The 14,341-nt window shown below is 58.7% G+C and overlaps 3 protein-coding genes across 5 annotated transcripts; 1 reads left to right on the top strand and 2 right to left on the bottom strand.

Annotated features, from left to right (window-relative positions):
- Positions 1-470: 470 nt before the first annotated feature.
- MLX (MAX dimerization protein MLX) lies at positions 471-4,076 on the top strand. Of its 3 annotated transcripts, XM_048316558.1 has the most exons (8): positions 471-557; positions 859-895; positions 1,020-1,109; positions 1,548-1,654; positions 1,874-1,973; positions 2,239-2,338; positions 2,563-2,764; positions 2,877-4,076. In XM_048316558.1, exons 1-8 carry the CDS (start codon positions 513-515, stop codon positions 2,931-2,933), a joined length of 738 nt encoding a protein of 245 aa, XP_048172515.1. In that variant the 5' UTR covers positions 471-512; the 3' UTR covers positions 2,934-4,076. The 3 variants fall into 3 exon arrangements, with proteins under 3 accessions (XP_048172515.1, XP_048172531.1, XP_048172523.1); XM_048316574.1 differs by lacking the exon at positions 859-895 and having other exon boundaries at positions 486-557; XM_048316566.1 differs by lacking the exons at positions 859-895; positions 1,020-1,109 and adding an exon at positions 1,110-1,158 and having other exon boundaries at positions 498-557.
- Positions 4,077-4,247: 171 nt separating this feature from the next.
- Positions 4,248-6,163, bottom strand: LOC125332045 (PSMC3 interacting protein). Its single transcript, XM_048316588.1, has 8 exons — positions 5,965-6,163; positions 5,745-5,851; positions 5,585-5,674; positions 5,405-5,516; positions 5,146-5,291; positions 4,954-5,007; positions 4,814-4,873; positions 4,248-4,734 (listed from the first exon to the last, which is right to left on the bottom strand). Exons 1-8 carry the CDS (start codon positions 5,993-5,995, stop codon positions 4,675-4,677), a joined length of 660 nt encoding a protein of 219 aa, XP_048172545.1. The 5' UTR covers positions 5,996-6,163; the 3' UTR covers positions 4,248-4,674.
- Positions 6,164-6,560: 397 nt separating this feature from the next.
- On the bottom strand, positions 6,561-14,167 carry RETREG3 (reticulophagy regulator family member 3). Its single transcript, XM_048316544.1, has 9 exons — positions 13,956-14,167; positions 13,335-13,441; positions 12,163-12,193; positions 10,956-11,082; positions 10,180-10,264; positions 9,634-9,771; positions 9,093-9,172; positions 8,605-8,737; positions 6,561-8,098 (listed from the first exon to the last, which is right to left on the bottom strand). The coding sequence occupies exons 1-9, from the start codon at positions 14,150-14,152 to the stop codon at positions 7,665-7,667; spliced, it is 1,332 nt and encodes a 443-aa protein (XP_048172501.1). The 5' UTR covers positions 14,153-14,167; the 3' UTR covers positions 6,561-7,664.
- Positions 14,168-14,341: the final 174 nt, after the last annotated feature.

Below are 14,341 nucleotides of genomic sequence, written 5' to 3'. Positions count from 1 at the left end.
TCGCCCGCCCCCGCAGGGGCTCCCGGTGCCCCCGGCCCCTCCCCGCTCCCGCTGCGGCCCGGGCTCGGTGTGGGGCTCCCGGTGCCCCCGGCCCCTCCCCGCTCCCGCTGCGGCCCGGGCTCGGTGTGGGGCTCCCGGTGCCCCCGGCCCCTCCCCGCTCCCGCTGCGGCCCGGGCTCGGTGTGGGGCTCCCGGTGCCCCTGGCCCCGCCCAGCTCCCGCTGCGGCCCGGGCTCGGTGGGGGGCTCCCGGTGCCCCCGGCCCCGCCCAGCTCCCGCTGCGGCCCGGGCTCGGTGTGGGGCTCCCGGTGCCCCCGGCCCCTCCCCGCTCCCGCTGCGGCCCGGGCTCGGTGTGGGGCTCCCGGTGCCCCCGGGGATCCTCCGGGCGGGGTTCCGCACCGGGGGCGCGCGGCGGAGATGACGTCACATCCGTGCGGGGTTGGGCGCAGGCGCCCCCTGGCGGCGCGGAGCGGAGCGCGGCCGCCGCGGCGGTCACGTGAGCGGGCGGGCGGAAGATGGCGGAGCCGCCGGGCGGCGCGGCCGAGGACTCGTGGGGGAAGGTGGGACCGGGGTCGCGGCGGGCCGGGCCGCTGGGTGCCGCGGGGCGACGCGCCGGGACGGGGTACTCACGGCGGTCGGGCGGGGTGAGCGCCGGGCTGGGGGTACTGGGGCGGGGAGCGCACAGGAATCAGTGCCTGGGCGAGGGGCGGCGGCCAAAGGCCCCGGCGGAGCCGCCGCTCGGGGCTGGCGGGTGCTCCTCGGGCCGACCAAGCTCCTGGGGCCGGGGGGCTCCGGGGCGCGGGCCGCGGTCGCCGCCCCAGCCCCGCTGACGTGTCTCCTCCGCCCGCCGGCCCCGCGCAGGTGGACGCGGCCTACGGCGACAATGGCCTGGACTCCGGTAGGTGCCCGGCCCGCGCCGCTCCCGTTCGTGGGTGGCAGCGGCTGCCCGGGGACGCCTCTCACGTCCCTGCGCTCGGTGACACCCCGCGTTGGGCACTGACCCTGGGACGCTCTTCTTCCAGCACTCTTCATGGAAAATGCCCGGAAAGGCAGCATAGTGTCCCGGGCCAACAGCATCGGCTCCACCAGTGCCTCTTCTGTCCCCAACACAGGTGGGGTTTGTCCTCCGTGACCGGGTGTTTCTGCTCGCTGGGGAATCCGGTATGTGCCGGGTTCCAGGTCTGCCCTGCACCGAGGGGGGGGTGAGCGTGGCTGGGCAGGATTCCTATCCTGACGAGAAAGAGGAGCAGGAAGGTGTTGGGAACAACATCAGGGTTCTGTGGTTTCCAGCAGGGTTTGGAGGCGAGAATCACTGTTTTTGACACCTTCTCAAGGGAGCTGCCAGCATCTTCCTCCTGCCCAGCTCCCCAAGATGAGGGAAAGGGTTGCTGGGGCCCCTTGGAAGGCTTTTCTTTGGCCCAGCCTGCTGTAGCTGACTGTGGCGGGGGCTATGCTGGGCCTGGCTGCAGCTGTAGTGGTCCCTTGAGCTGTCTTGTGCCCCTCCTCGTGCCTCTTGACTCCTCACCCACAGCCACACTCTGTCCCCACAGATGATGAGGACAGTGACTACCATCAGGAGTCCTACAAGGAGTCATACAAGGACCAGCGCCGCCGGGCGCACACCCAGGCTGAGCAGAAGCGCCGAGATGCCATCAAGGTGAGGCAAGAGGCAGCAGGCACTGCTGGAGCGCTGCTCCTAGGCTGCTCCAGCACCCAGCTCTTCTAGCACTTCTCTGTTTTGCTGCTGGATGTGCCCTTCCTGCATATGTGTGTGTGCTGGGAGCTGCCCTGGCTCTGACGGGCTGTGTTGTGGGAGCTGGGTGTGGACCTGGTCTCACAGGATGAGCCCAAACTCTGTGGCTCTACTTCTCTGCAGAAAGGCTACAATGACTTGCAGGCCATCGTCCCCACCTGTGAGCAGCAGGATTTCTCCATCGGCTCGCAGAAGCTGAGCAAGGCCATCGTCCTTCAGAAAAGTGAGTCTCAAGGGTGGGAGGGAAGGAGGTGCTATCAACCCCCAAACCTCCTCCCTAGAGCTGTGCAGGGCAAAGTTCAGCACCGTAGAACCTTCTGGTGTGATGAGGCTCTGGGGAGCTCAGGTGCTGCTCACCCACACCCACCCACCTTCCCAGGGGAATTGGGTCAGTGGCAGCTGATGGTGCCCTGGCTCAGGCACCTCCCATGGGGATCTCAGGGGTCCATGTGTGCTCCCAAATCCTCACTCCGTGTCTTCATGCTCAGCCATCGACTACATCCAGTTCCTGCACAAGGAAAAGAAAAAGCAGGAGGAGGAAGTTTCTACCCTCAGGAAAGATGTGATGGCCTTGAAGATCATGAAAGTGTAAGGGAAGAGCTGTCGGGGTCATGCCCTCTACTTCCTGTTGTTCCCTCACATCCTTGCAGGGCTCTGCAGTGGTTCTCCATCCGGGGACAGGCCTGGAGCTTGGAACCAGGAGCAGGAGCTGGGTGTGGGAATTCAGAGCCGGGAGCAGGAGCTGGGAGTGGCAGCTCAGAGTCAAGTGTGGAGGCCTCACTGCTGCCCTTGGTGTGCTGTGCTTGTTTCAGGAACTATGAGCAGATCGTGAAAGCTCATCAGGACAACCCGAATGAGGGGAAGAACCAGGTCTCTGACGAGGTGAAGTTCAATGTTTTCCAAGGCATCATGGACTCCCTGTTCCAGTCCTTCAATGCCTCAATCTCTGTAACGAGTTTCCAGGAGCTCTCGGCATGTGTCTTCAGCTGGATTGAGGAGCAGTGCAAGCCCCAGGTGAATGCAGGACTGCAGGGGGGGTGGTGCCATGGCCAAGGGGGCAGAGACAGTGGCACAGGGGTGGCTGTTCCTCCCCAGACCATCTGACCGTGTCCCCTCTCTGCCACAGACGCTGCGGGATGTTGTCATCAGGGTCCTGCACAAGGTGAAGAGCCAGCTCTACTGAGCCTCCTGCGCCACTTCTGCGCCCGTGGGGATGGGGCACTTCCTGCCCAGGGGCCTGGGTGATGGGCACCACCCTGGGCCCTCTCCCTTGTGGCTGTTTTTAAGGTTCTCTGAATTATTTATTGTATTCCTTCTGAAGCCCAACGGTGGCCGTGCAGACACTGCTGCTCCACTCAGCGCCACTGAATCTTTGTAGGGACTGGGCAAGAGGGGAGGGAAAGGTGGTATGGAGGAGAAGGTGGGGGGCAGAGTCTCTGGCTCAGGCAGTGCCCTGGGGTTGCCTGTGCCACTGACTCTCCTTGCAGAGCTGATCCCAGAGCAGTTCCATCCTGTGCTCTCAGGCCTGTGACAGCCCTGCTCTCCCTGGGGTGGGGAAATGCAACAAATGCATATTAAAAATGATGGGTTTCTGGAATAGCAATGGGAATGGTTCTCCCCAGTACCCACTGGGCTGTCCCCTGCCCCTCTGAGGCAGCTGTTTGGAGTCAGCTATTGTGTTTTGGGGGAGCCTGGCAGTGCTGGCAGCACGATGAGCCCATCAAGAGCTGGGAGCTGTACCCCTGGCAGCACATGCTAGGGCCCTGATGAACCCCAAGCACTGCTGCAGCCGTGGATCCCTGGGAAGGAGCACAGGAGGTTCCTGCGAGCGCTGGAACACATCTCCTTTTCAGAAACTGTGGCTGTACTGCACAGGAAAGTTCTTCAGCTGTAGCACAACGTGCCCAGGTGCGCTTGCTGCTCCTCCACACACATACCTGACCAGCCTCAATTTGATTTTTATTTTTGTAAATTTTGAAATGGTCCCAAAGCACTGCCTGTGCCAGCTGTACAAGCCTGGGTTTGGACATGTTTGACCCTGTCCCATGCCCAGCTGGGTCACAGCTCTGCCTGGTTGAGGGTTGGTCACTGTCCAGAGTGATGAGACCAGGGTGCTGCCAGCAGCAGGGTTTGTTCTCCATAACCATGTCTGTGCTCCTGCTCCAGGGGCACATCCAGGGAATGTTTATTTCAGGCAGTTTTTCCAGCGCTGAGGAGGGAGCGCTGCCTTGGGAAGAGGACGTGGAATTTTACAGACCTCACAAGTGAAAGTGATGTATTTTTCTATTGTGAAAAGTAATTAAATAAATTTCGCTGAATGTTTTAACGATTTTTCTGATGCTGAGTTCCTGGAGCGGTGCCCTAGAGCTGGTAGTTTCCAGAAGCCCCTTCCAGCCCCTGTGGCTCAGGTTACCCTCTCCTGGCTCCTGCCTTCTCCGCTCCTCAGAGCCTAAACCCTGCCCTGACACCCTCTGAAGAGACAAACACCACAAGGATGTGCACCTGAACCAAAATCCTGGTGTTTAATAGATCAGATTCTCATGTGACCACTCAGGCACACAGGAGAAAGCAGCTAGAACACATACAGAGCTCTGCAGCCCAGACAGTCCCTTGCTCCCTTTCCTTACCAGAACACCAGGGATACAGCACCAGTGCCCCCACACTCAGCACCCTCAGACCCCAGCCAGGCAGCTGCATGCACTGCAGGGCAGGAAAAAAACAACATTCCGCTACAAGGAGAGGGCCAGTGCGGAGTCACTCCCACCCACCACCCTTCCAACTGCAAAACATTTTAAAACAAAAACAAATAAATACACAGGACAAGCCCCAGTCCTGCAAAAAGAGAAAAAGAACAGCCCAACAGCTTGAGTTTCAGAGGCAGCTCTGCAGCAGCTTCTCCCTAGAAAAAAGGCTCCCCCAGCACCTCACACAGTCGCTGGCAGCACGACGCCGTGGTCCTCATCCGTCTCTATCCCAACCTCCTCCTGCATGGCACCGAGCAGATCAGAACAGGCTTAGGTTTTGGCTCAGCAGCCCTGGGCAGGGCCCAGCCTTTGTACTTACAAAGAATTGCTTCTTGCTCTTGGGGTACCCCTCCAGGATGGCATCCAGCAGCTCGGTGGCCTGGTGAGACAGGGCACGTGAGGGCTGTGGGCAGCGGTCCCAGCGGGGCCGTCACCGCCCACCCGCACCACAGCCGGTACCATCCGCTTCCTCCGGCGCCACTCCCGGCGGTACAGCTGCTGCTCCCGGCACACCTGCCAACAGCACCAGGTCAGAGCCGCCCCGTGGGGCTCTCATGAGCCCCGGGCAAGCAATGCCTGAAAGGGAAGTGCTGGGTCCTGGCAGAGGCCCAGCCCAGACTGGCCCCGGGTTCACACACAGCAGCTGTTCACCTTCTCTTTTTCCTCTGGAGTCACGTGGTTGGTAGCAGACTTAATCCTCTCCAGTTTCTCCGTGTAACTGGCACAGTCCTTCCTCAGTGCCTCGATCTCCCCGCCAATCTCAGGGGTTGTCATGGAGCTGTTCAAGTCCTTCAGCTCTGGGAAGGCGGCACCGATCACCGGCCGGGCTGCCAGCCGGCACCAGGGCACAGCTACCCGTGCCCTCGGAGACCCCCCGGTGCCTCGGGGCTGCCCGGCCAGGCACACTCACCCGCCTCCATGTGCCGGCAGCTCTGCTGCAGCGCTTGCAGCTGGGAGGAGCGCGCGGCGATTTCCCCGTCCAGCTCGCGGAGCTCCGCATCGCTGGCGGCCGGGAGCTGCTCCTGCGGGGAGCGGCGGGTCAGGGGTGCGGGGTAAGCGGGGCCAGCGAGCGGCGGCGGCCGGAGCTCACCTGGTCAGCGAAGTAGATCTTCTGCTTCCCGTAAACCTTCTCACGCACGCGGCCCTGCTGCGCCAGCTGCTCCAGCGCCTTCACCACGGCCTGCGGGACGCGGCGTCAGCCGGGGCCGGGCACTCCTCGCCCCAGCCCGGCCCGGTCCGGCCCTGCTCACCGCCTTGCCCAGCCCGTGCTCCCGCTGCAGGTTCCCGAAGGCATCCTGGGCGCTGTACGGGCGGTTCTGCTCCCGCAGGTACCGCAGCAGGACAGCGGTGGCGCCTCCTGCGGGACCAGCCCCGGTCACCGCGGCCTCCTGGGACCGCAGAGGCCGCCCGGTGCTCCCCCGCCACTCCCGCACTCACCGCCCGCCGCTCCCCCGCCACTCCCGCACTCACCGCCCGCCGCGGCCTCGCGCCCTTTACTCATCCCGCGGCCCCGGCCCTCCAGCCCCGCTCCGCTCTCGGTTGCCGCCGTTCGCGCACTTCCGGCGCGCCGCCTGCTCCCCGCCACTGGCGGAGAGCGCACGGGCGGACTGTGATTGGCGGGGCCGGCGGAGCCGCGCCCCCAAAGCGCCGCCGAACGTTCGCCGCTCCGGTGCCGCCCCGGTCCCGCGGAACAGGGCGCGCACGGGCGGGGCGGGAGCGGGGCGGGAGCGGGGCGGGAGCGGGGCGGGCCCGTGCGCCGCAGGGCGAGGGGCGAAACGTCGGCCGCAGAGCGCCGGGCGGGGCTGGGTCGGTGAGGAGGCTCCGCGCCCCCGGGCAGGCACTCACCGACCGGACCCGGGCCCGGCGCTCCCGCCGCGGGGTGAGAAGCGCAGCCCCCTCGCCCCCCCACCTCTGCACCGGACGCGGCCAGCGAAGGGGCTCGAACCCGTATGGAATAACCCGTTACCGACCTCCCCTTCCCGGCTGAGGCCGCTCCCCCGCCCCCAACCGCAGCCCCGGCACGGCCGACGCAGTTGGTTAGGCAGAGTCAGACAAACAGCAGCCGGTAACAGGGTCCCTGACGAGGTACGTTCTTGGCTGCACAAACGTGATCAGAACCGGGTCTATGGCTTAGGAAAAATAATGGGGCCGCTCGGTGGGCAGAGCGGGGGTGCCTCTCCCTGGGGTTTGCTGGTTTGTTCACGGGACCGCGGCAGGTGCGAGCTCCTCAGTCACTGGCGGTCTGGGCTGCTGTCCCCCGTCCGGTTCCCACTGCTGGGCTCTGCCTGCACAAGGCTGGAGGTAGCAAGGTGTGCCCAGGGGACACACCACCGCCCTGGCAGCCCTGCTCCACCTCCTCCTTCCTCCAGGAAAACTGCCGGGGGATGTGCAGCCTCAGCCCTGCCCACGGGAACGCACTGGAGCAGCACAGGGGTTTCTAGCAAAGTGTTAGTTGGCTGTTAACAAAGGCTGTTAGTTCAGAAAAGCAACACAAGAGCAGGGGCTACACGTGGATGTTCTTGCGGGTGGTCTGGTGGTCACAGCAGGTGTCTTATTGCCATTGGGCTCTTACAAAACAGCATCACAAGGAGCTGGAGCCGAGGGAGCAGCCAGTGCAAGGAAAACATTGCGGCTGCACAACATCCACAATGGAGCAAGGGGCTTGGTTCCACCTGGAGTTGGATATTGCTGGGAGAGAAGACTTGGATTTGTGCACATGAGGAACAAGGAACAGCTGTCTGAGACAGAACAGCACTGAGTCCCAGACACCACGTCTGAGGGGCTCTGTCCTGTTCCCCTGGTTACACATCAGCGCCAGAATTCAGTGCACAATTGTCCCTGGCGATGCTGTCAGTCCCACTGGACTTGAGAGCTGCAGACACCAGATTTATTGTCTTAGAGAAAGTTTGGAGCAGGTATCCTGTCAGACAGCGCAGGGTGATTGTGGAGCTATCCCATCAATGCCTCTTCCCTACAGATTGCCAGCGTCCTTTATTTTAAAATCCAAGCGAGGCTACAGAGTCACAAGTCACAGTGGTGTACCCAGCCAGGACTGGCTGTCACATCACTCAGACTCACGGGAGACAATTGAGAGAACTGTGCAAGGCTTTTCCTTCTAGGATTCCCTCCATGATGCGCAATACAAAACCAGAGGGAAGTGACAGGATGGCTTACTGGCCCCGGGAGCCAGTGGGATCCAGCTGGTTCAGCTCAGACTGATCCAGCAGTTCAAAGTCATCCCCTTCGGCGTCAGTGTCCAAGTCCGAACTGGCCGCTCTGAGGTGAGTCTTTGCCCCTCTCTGGGGATTGGTGCTGCATGAGGAGCCTGCCTGAGGGGCTCCTGACAGTGCCAGCTGGATCATACCCCTGGTGACAAAGCCAGTGATGTTGTTGGTGAGATTCTGCACTGACGGCAGTGTGCCAAATTCCTCCTGCTCGTATGGGAGCTGCAGATCCTCTGTCCCTTGTGGGCGGTATGCCAGGCTCGGGATCCCAATGCTGGTGTCATCTTCATCATCTATGCCGATTGCTTCTGGGTTTATGGAGGGGAAGTCAGGGAGATCCCTGGCAAAAGATTCTTCTGGGTCACTGTGACCATCCAAGTCTGGAAGAGGAGAAAGTGCTTTAATTGCCAGCACCCACCCAGCACCCACAGGCCCAGGCAGGAGCTGGGCCAGCACCTCCCCTGGACGGACTGTTGGGAGCTCACAGACCACACTGTCTTCAACCTCTCCCTCCCTCCCATCCCAACTGTTCATATCCCATTGACCTCCCAGCTCACTCACAAGGAATCCCAGTGCTGAACCAGCCACCTGCTAGAGGGGAGCACCCGAACCCCCAACTGTGCTGCACCCGCACCCACAGCCAGGCTGGCAGAGCTGGATCTGCCTTTGCAGAGCTGCTGCCGTCGCTCCACTCGAGCACCACACGAATGAAGGAGGAAGCTTCAGTTCTGAACAAAACAGGCAGTTGCAGCTCATTTCCAGCAGCAAGGCCGACATCAAACAGCCAGACTTCAATGACGGGAGGTAACACATCCTCCCTCCGACCCATCACACTGGTGCCTGCTTGGTATTCCACACCTTCCAGAAGCTGCCTGTTTCCTCTCACCTTCTGATCCCTCTGTCAGGGGAGTCTGGCCCCTTGAAAGGTTAAACATCCCATTTTCAGTATAGGAAACCTCAGCATCTGAATGCTCTGAGTCAGAGATGGTCAGTTCCTTGGCGACCATGGAGTCATCCAGCTTTGAAATAAAAGATAAAATTGAAAATATCAGCACTAGAAAGCTTATCCCCATGCCTCAAGACAAAACAGATGATAGAGTGGCCTCCAGCTAAACCTGGTCCTCACAGGAGACTGGTACCTGAGTCTCATTCACATTTACTGTGCAGTCTAGGAGACTGCAGCTGGCACAAGCAGCTTTGGACATTCTTTAGTGGGACAGAATGGGAAAGACCTATCTGAAAGGATAGTGCCCTCATCTGCTCTCCCATCACTCTCAGCTACACTGTGCTGACACACAGCCAGATGCTGCATGTCCCCACAGCGTGGTTTGTTCTTTCCAGCTGAGCTCTTCCCTCTCCCCGAGGCTCGGTTACCTTGGGGCAGAATGCAGCCAGCTCCTCTTCGCTGTCACTCCCGTCGTCCGTGGCCTCCTGACCAAGGGCCCGGCCACGCACTGTTAGAAACCAGACACAAAGCTGTTACTGCTGCTGGGACAAGGCTCTGCAGAACCAGAAAACCCCAAACTGAATGTAACAGAGCAGAGCCAGCTCTGTTCCACAGCAGAGCCGTGATCATTTCTGACTGCGGCTGTAGCAGGTTTCTTGCTGAGATGAACATGTTTAGAACTCCCTCGCACAGAACCTTTCCTCCTTTTTCCATAATAGAGAACACACAGTTCTGGCAGCCAAGAACTGGAGCAGCTCAGTGCTGTGAAAAGCCCACAGCAGCTGCTTCCTAGGAGATGGCTGCAGAGGCAGAGCTGCCTCTCTCTCTTCCCAAGGCAGTTCCAAGAATTTGCCATGCCAGACATGCAGCCCAACCGCCCACAAAGGTGGGGGCTTCTGTTCATAGCCCGTTTCAGGTACCAAAGATCAAGGTTTGAAACCCTGGGGCCAGAAACAGCACAGAACTCACGTTGCCTCTCCCGCTGCCTCGCTATCATGTATCCCCGGACGCTGAAATCCAGCCGCTGCAGCAGCGGCTCCAGCCGCAGGTACATGCGCTGCCCCAGCCTGTGGTACACGGCGAGGGGCCACAGCAGGACGAAGAGCACTGCAGTGAGTGGGAATGCGGGTTAGAAGGTTGTTCAGGATGCTGCTTGGCAAACATCCTGCCCGTTTTGTGACGCAGCACAACACACAGAGCACGGCAGATCTGAGCACTGAGGGCAGTGCTGTGGGAGGCCGTTAGAACTGGTGCCATCACCTCTGCCAGTTTAACAAAATTGAGAGGCCAACCTGTTAGTGCTCAGATCTGTAGTTACCAAGCACTCAAAACATGTTCTCTCCAGAGCAGACTTTGAGTCCTGGTAAAGAACCACCACATTCCTGGCAGAATGTATTATTTTAAATTTTAAAGCCATTCACACAAGCTTTCCTCTTGAGCCCCATTCCTTGGACATTTGGCACCCACTCATCTCTTTTCACATGTAAGTCTGTATTGGCACAGAGATTTACTTACACAGCAAGTATGAGAGCAAGAGCCCAGGGATATACCGGCCCAGGACAGCCAGGAAAGTGAACACTCCACACACTAGAAGGCAAAACTGAACATGGGAGACAGTGAGTTTCCAGGGTTAAGCAGTAGGTTCACTCACTTCTTGACCATCTCAGTCTCTGCAAATTCTGGGTCAAGTCATCGTTCCAAGGAGGGTGAAGCCTTCACGGCATCCTACCATGTGCTCCAGCATGGGCACAGACACAGGCACATCTGCCCTCAGAGCCACAGGCAGCCAAGGCCTCCTGCCTGAGGGCAAGAGGAGCTTCCTAAAGCAGGGACACCAAAAGCAAGGAAGAGGCTAAACAAGAGAGCTCTTCAAGGTGAAGAGGACAAGGACAGTATCACTGTGCTACAGGTTTCTCTTTCCATGAACTCAATAAAATAAAGAAAAAGCTTGACACACTTTCTCAAGCTGCTAAAACCCAGTGAGGAGACAAGTTTGACGGGCACTTGAAAAGCCAGAAACCTACAGAAGGAGCAGCCACACTCTCACTTCAGTGGTGCAATCCACACACTAACGTTCACTTTCTCCTCCCTCCTCCACAACCTGGTTATTCTGACTGTGCTTTCCATTCTTCCCCACCACCTAATAGGCACGGTGTTGTGGGAGACATCCCGTGGCAACCTCCCATCCAGGAACGTGTTCAGCCAGTGCTGGATGCCAGCACAGGAGGATCCTCGTGGTCAGCAGAGGCTCCACACCAAACAGGTTATTTCTGAAGTCTCTATGTTCTTACCTTGCCAGGACTTTGCCTCTTGAAAACGAAGAGATTACTTAAGAAGTTGGTCCCAGCCACCCATCCTTCAGCCAAATGATGACAGAGCTCCGGCACTCCGAGCAGCCGAGGGTGGACGTATCCCCAGCTGCAGTGAAGGCAGAATTTGGGAACAGATATTGCTGCATCAGTGTCAGTGTTGAAGACCCTTGTTACAAATACTTGTCTCAATGCTTCCTTCTGTTCCCAGCCCAGCATGGAGCTCTAGAGATGAGGGTCACCGGCCCTCCAAGCAGTGGCCTGCCCAAAGCAGTTCATCTACAGCCCTTAGCAGCCTCTACAGCATCCCCGTGCTCCCACAGCAACTGAAGAGCAGGAATTTCAGTCAAGAGCCTGGACTAGTTTCCATACTGCTGGAGGGAGTGTGCAGTGCAGAGGCAAATCAAGTGAATCCATTTACTTTTTCTGTGTTTATCTGGTCAACTGCAGCCTCTAAGTGTTCAGCATGAGGTCTAGAAGCAGCCTTGCACCTGACTTCATATACTCAGTTACTCGAGAGGCCTTGAATTGGTCAGTTTTGTTAGTGCTGCTTAACTGCTAGTCACGAGTACCTGAAGGTTAGAAAGAGCAATTCCTTTTGTGCTTGGGCCTCTTAAAAAAAATGAATAAAGACAATTGTCCTTTGGCACCAGCTCAGGTGATTTAATCAGGAGCTGACATCCAGCAGAGCCTGGCAGTGGTGGCAGGAAGGTGTGCCCAGAGAGGCAGGTGTGAGCAGTGAGGCAACACCTCAAAGTTTCTCAACCCATTATTAATGCTGCAGTCAGATCATAACTATGCAGGAACAACTGCTGGAACAAGCCTGTTAAATATTCCCTATCAAGTCTCAGAAGACTTCATTAATTCCCACAGAAATGCTGTTTTCCTCCTACTGGAGGCCCATACAAGAGGAATTGCTCTTAAGGCAGGGGGCAGGGAATCGAGCACATGTATCTGGAGGCTGGTGTGAAGGCAAAGTATAATAAAAATGGCTTGGGCAAGTTAAAAACTTCTCACAACCACCTGACTGCATCTGGGTCTCCATCTGCCCTCCACAGAGCAGCTCCCAGCTCCCTCCTCCCTTCTCCCCCTCCTCCTCACCCGAAGGAGCCATCATCCCAAGCATGTGCAGGTAACAACACAGTATCACAGCAAAGTATCACAGCAGAGGAGTCAATTAGTTTCCTACCTCTCATTGTCTAATTCATCAGGTCTTGCCACTAAAATATTAAGAACAGACACTACATTAGTTGCAAGGAATTCGCCATGGGAACGCTTAGCTCTTGGGATTTAAGTAAAGCTTTAATGAGCTGGGGAACACCTGGATAAGACATTAACTGTAATTACAGGATGGAGATGCATCACTCCATAACAAAATCTTGAGTGTGTACGTGTGACAGTACAGGACTGCAAGAGTCTTCCTGTTGCTCCTTGGTGTTTGTTGGACACTAGAGGCTGCCCACTTCCCTCTCCCCAACTCCTGCACACACCAGCTGGGCAGCAGGAACAGCCTGCAGACTGAAGGCATCAGGGATTTAAGTCTTTTGATACTTTCTCACCCAGGCTGGGACTTGAAAGGGACGTACCAGCCACCCTGAGAGATCGAATCAGAGGGATGAGGGAGTTGGACAGACACTATCTCCTAAGAAGGAGCCTGAGCCAAGCTTTGAAACCGAGGAAAGCTTTAATGTCTTCCCAGGAACTACAGAGAACATGGATTGAAGCAGAAAGCTGGGAGCCGAACTTGCTGGTTAGTCAGGGAACCAGCCCTGGGAACATGCAGACCCTCACACTGCTCCAAACTAACCTGTCCATGCGAAGCCAAGGGACCCCGAGCTGCTCGGAATGGGGGTGTTCATCAGTGTATTAATGTCACAAAGGAGGGACACAACTGCTTTGGTTACTGAAAGCTGAAAACTAACTTCATTAACAGCTGTTCAGATGCCTCTTCTCCCAAAGAAATCTCTGATCAACAGCAAGGCTGGGACTTGTCTTCATCCTAAACTGGATTATTATGGATTCTGAGGAGGAATCCAGATGAGTTCCACATATGCTTCAATTTCTCTGGTACTGAATGCTCAGAAAGTGAATCACTGTCTCAAACCTGCACTAGGTCACGTACACCCTGTGGTTCAGGATTACAAGACAAATACCAGTGTCACAAGCACAAAAAGGACTTATGTTTACACAGGTTAGAATTTTCCAGCTCTGGAACGAGCATGCCTGCAGTACTCTTGCCAGCTTCTAGACCCTTAAAGCAAAAGGCTCAGGTTTTAACAATTTAACTGCAGGCAGTGCAGAGCCTGTACTTGTGGGGCTGGAAACAGGGCTTGATTTGCTGCTATGAGCTCAAAAACTTACCGCCAATTTCTGGCCAGATTTTGTGCTTCCACTGGTCTAGACACACTACTACTATGAGGGTAAGTGCAATCAGGAACAGCAAACGAAGGGAAGTCAGAGCAAAGAACCTGTGGGGAAGAAACCAACGAGTCGGTGCTGGCCAGATCTGTGTGAGACACGAAGAGGTAACACAAACCAACCTAAAACCAGCCGCTCAGAGAGAAAACTCAGCACCTACTACTGAGTCACCACACACCATGCCCCGAGGGCAGCTGCCGGGTGACCCTGGTCTACTCGTGTAAATTCTCCCGGGCCGGCCCTGCTGTACAGCTCCTGTCCCAGGCAAGCTGCCCTCCCTCCACTGGCACACAGCAGGCTGAGTTTTCCCGGCTACTGTGATGCTCTCAGGTACACGGAGAGCACGCGGACGGGGCTGCAGCAGACCCAGCGCTCCCAGGTCCCTCCTGCCCGGAGCGGGACACGGACCAAACCCGCGGCCCCTGACGGACCCGGGGGCAGCTCCCCCAAACCCCCACCCCCGCAGCCCTGGCGATAGGGGCTCGGCGGGGCCGCTGCATCGCCCGCCCTGCGCGGCCCGTTCCCAGTCCCGGTGCCGGTGCCGGTCCCAGCCCCGCCGCTCACCAGAACAGGCCGTGCACCGCCGCCCAGCACAGCGCGCTGCGGCCCGGTCGCTCCCAGACCAGCGCGGCCTGCACGGCGCCTAGCAGTGGCTCGTAGGGCCCGAGCCGGTAGCGCAGTGCCGCGCTCAGCGCCTGCACCCGCCGCTGCCGCTCGCCGGGCCCGGGCCCAAGCCCGGACCCCGCCGCCGCCGCCGCCATCGCTCCCTCACGGCGTCAACATCCGCCCGCCCGCCGCGCGCGCGCGCCCGCCGCAGGCATGGCGGCCCCCGCCACCGACCGCAATTCCGTCCTGGGCGCCGCCATCTTGGCGCAGGCGCATCCTGCACCCCCTGCCGGGACGCACGCGCGTTGCTAGGGCGCCGTCACGGGCGGAGGTGCGCGGAGCTG

This window comes from Corvus hawaiiensis, chromosome 1 (genome assembly GCF_020740725.1).
Source record: "Corvus hawaiiensis isolate bCorHaw1 chromosome 1, bCorHaw1.pri.cur, whole genome shotgun sequence".
Taxonomy (NCBI): Eukaryota; Metazoa; Chordata; class Aves; order Passeriformes; family Corvidae; genus Corvus; species Corvus hawaiiensis.
This window is presented reverse-complemented; position numbering and strand designations above follow the sequence as displayed.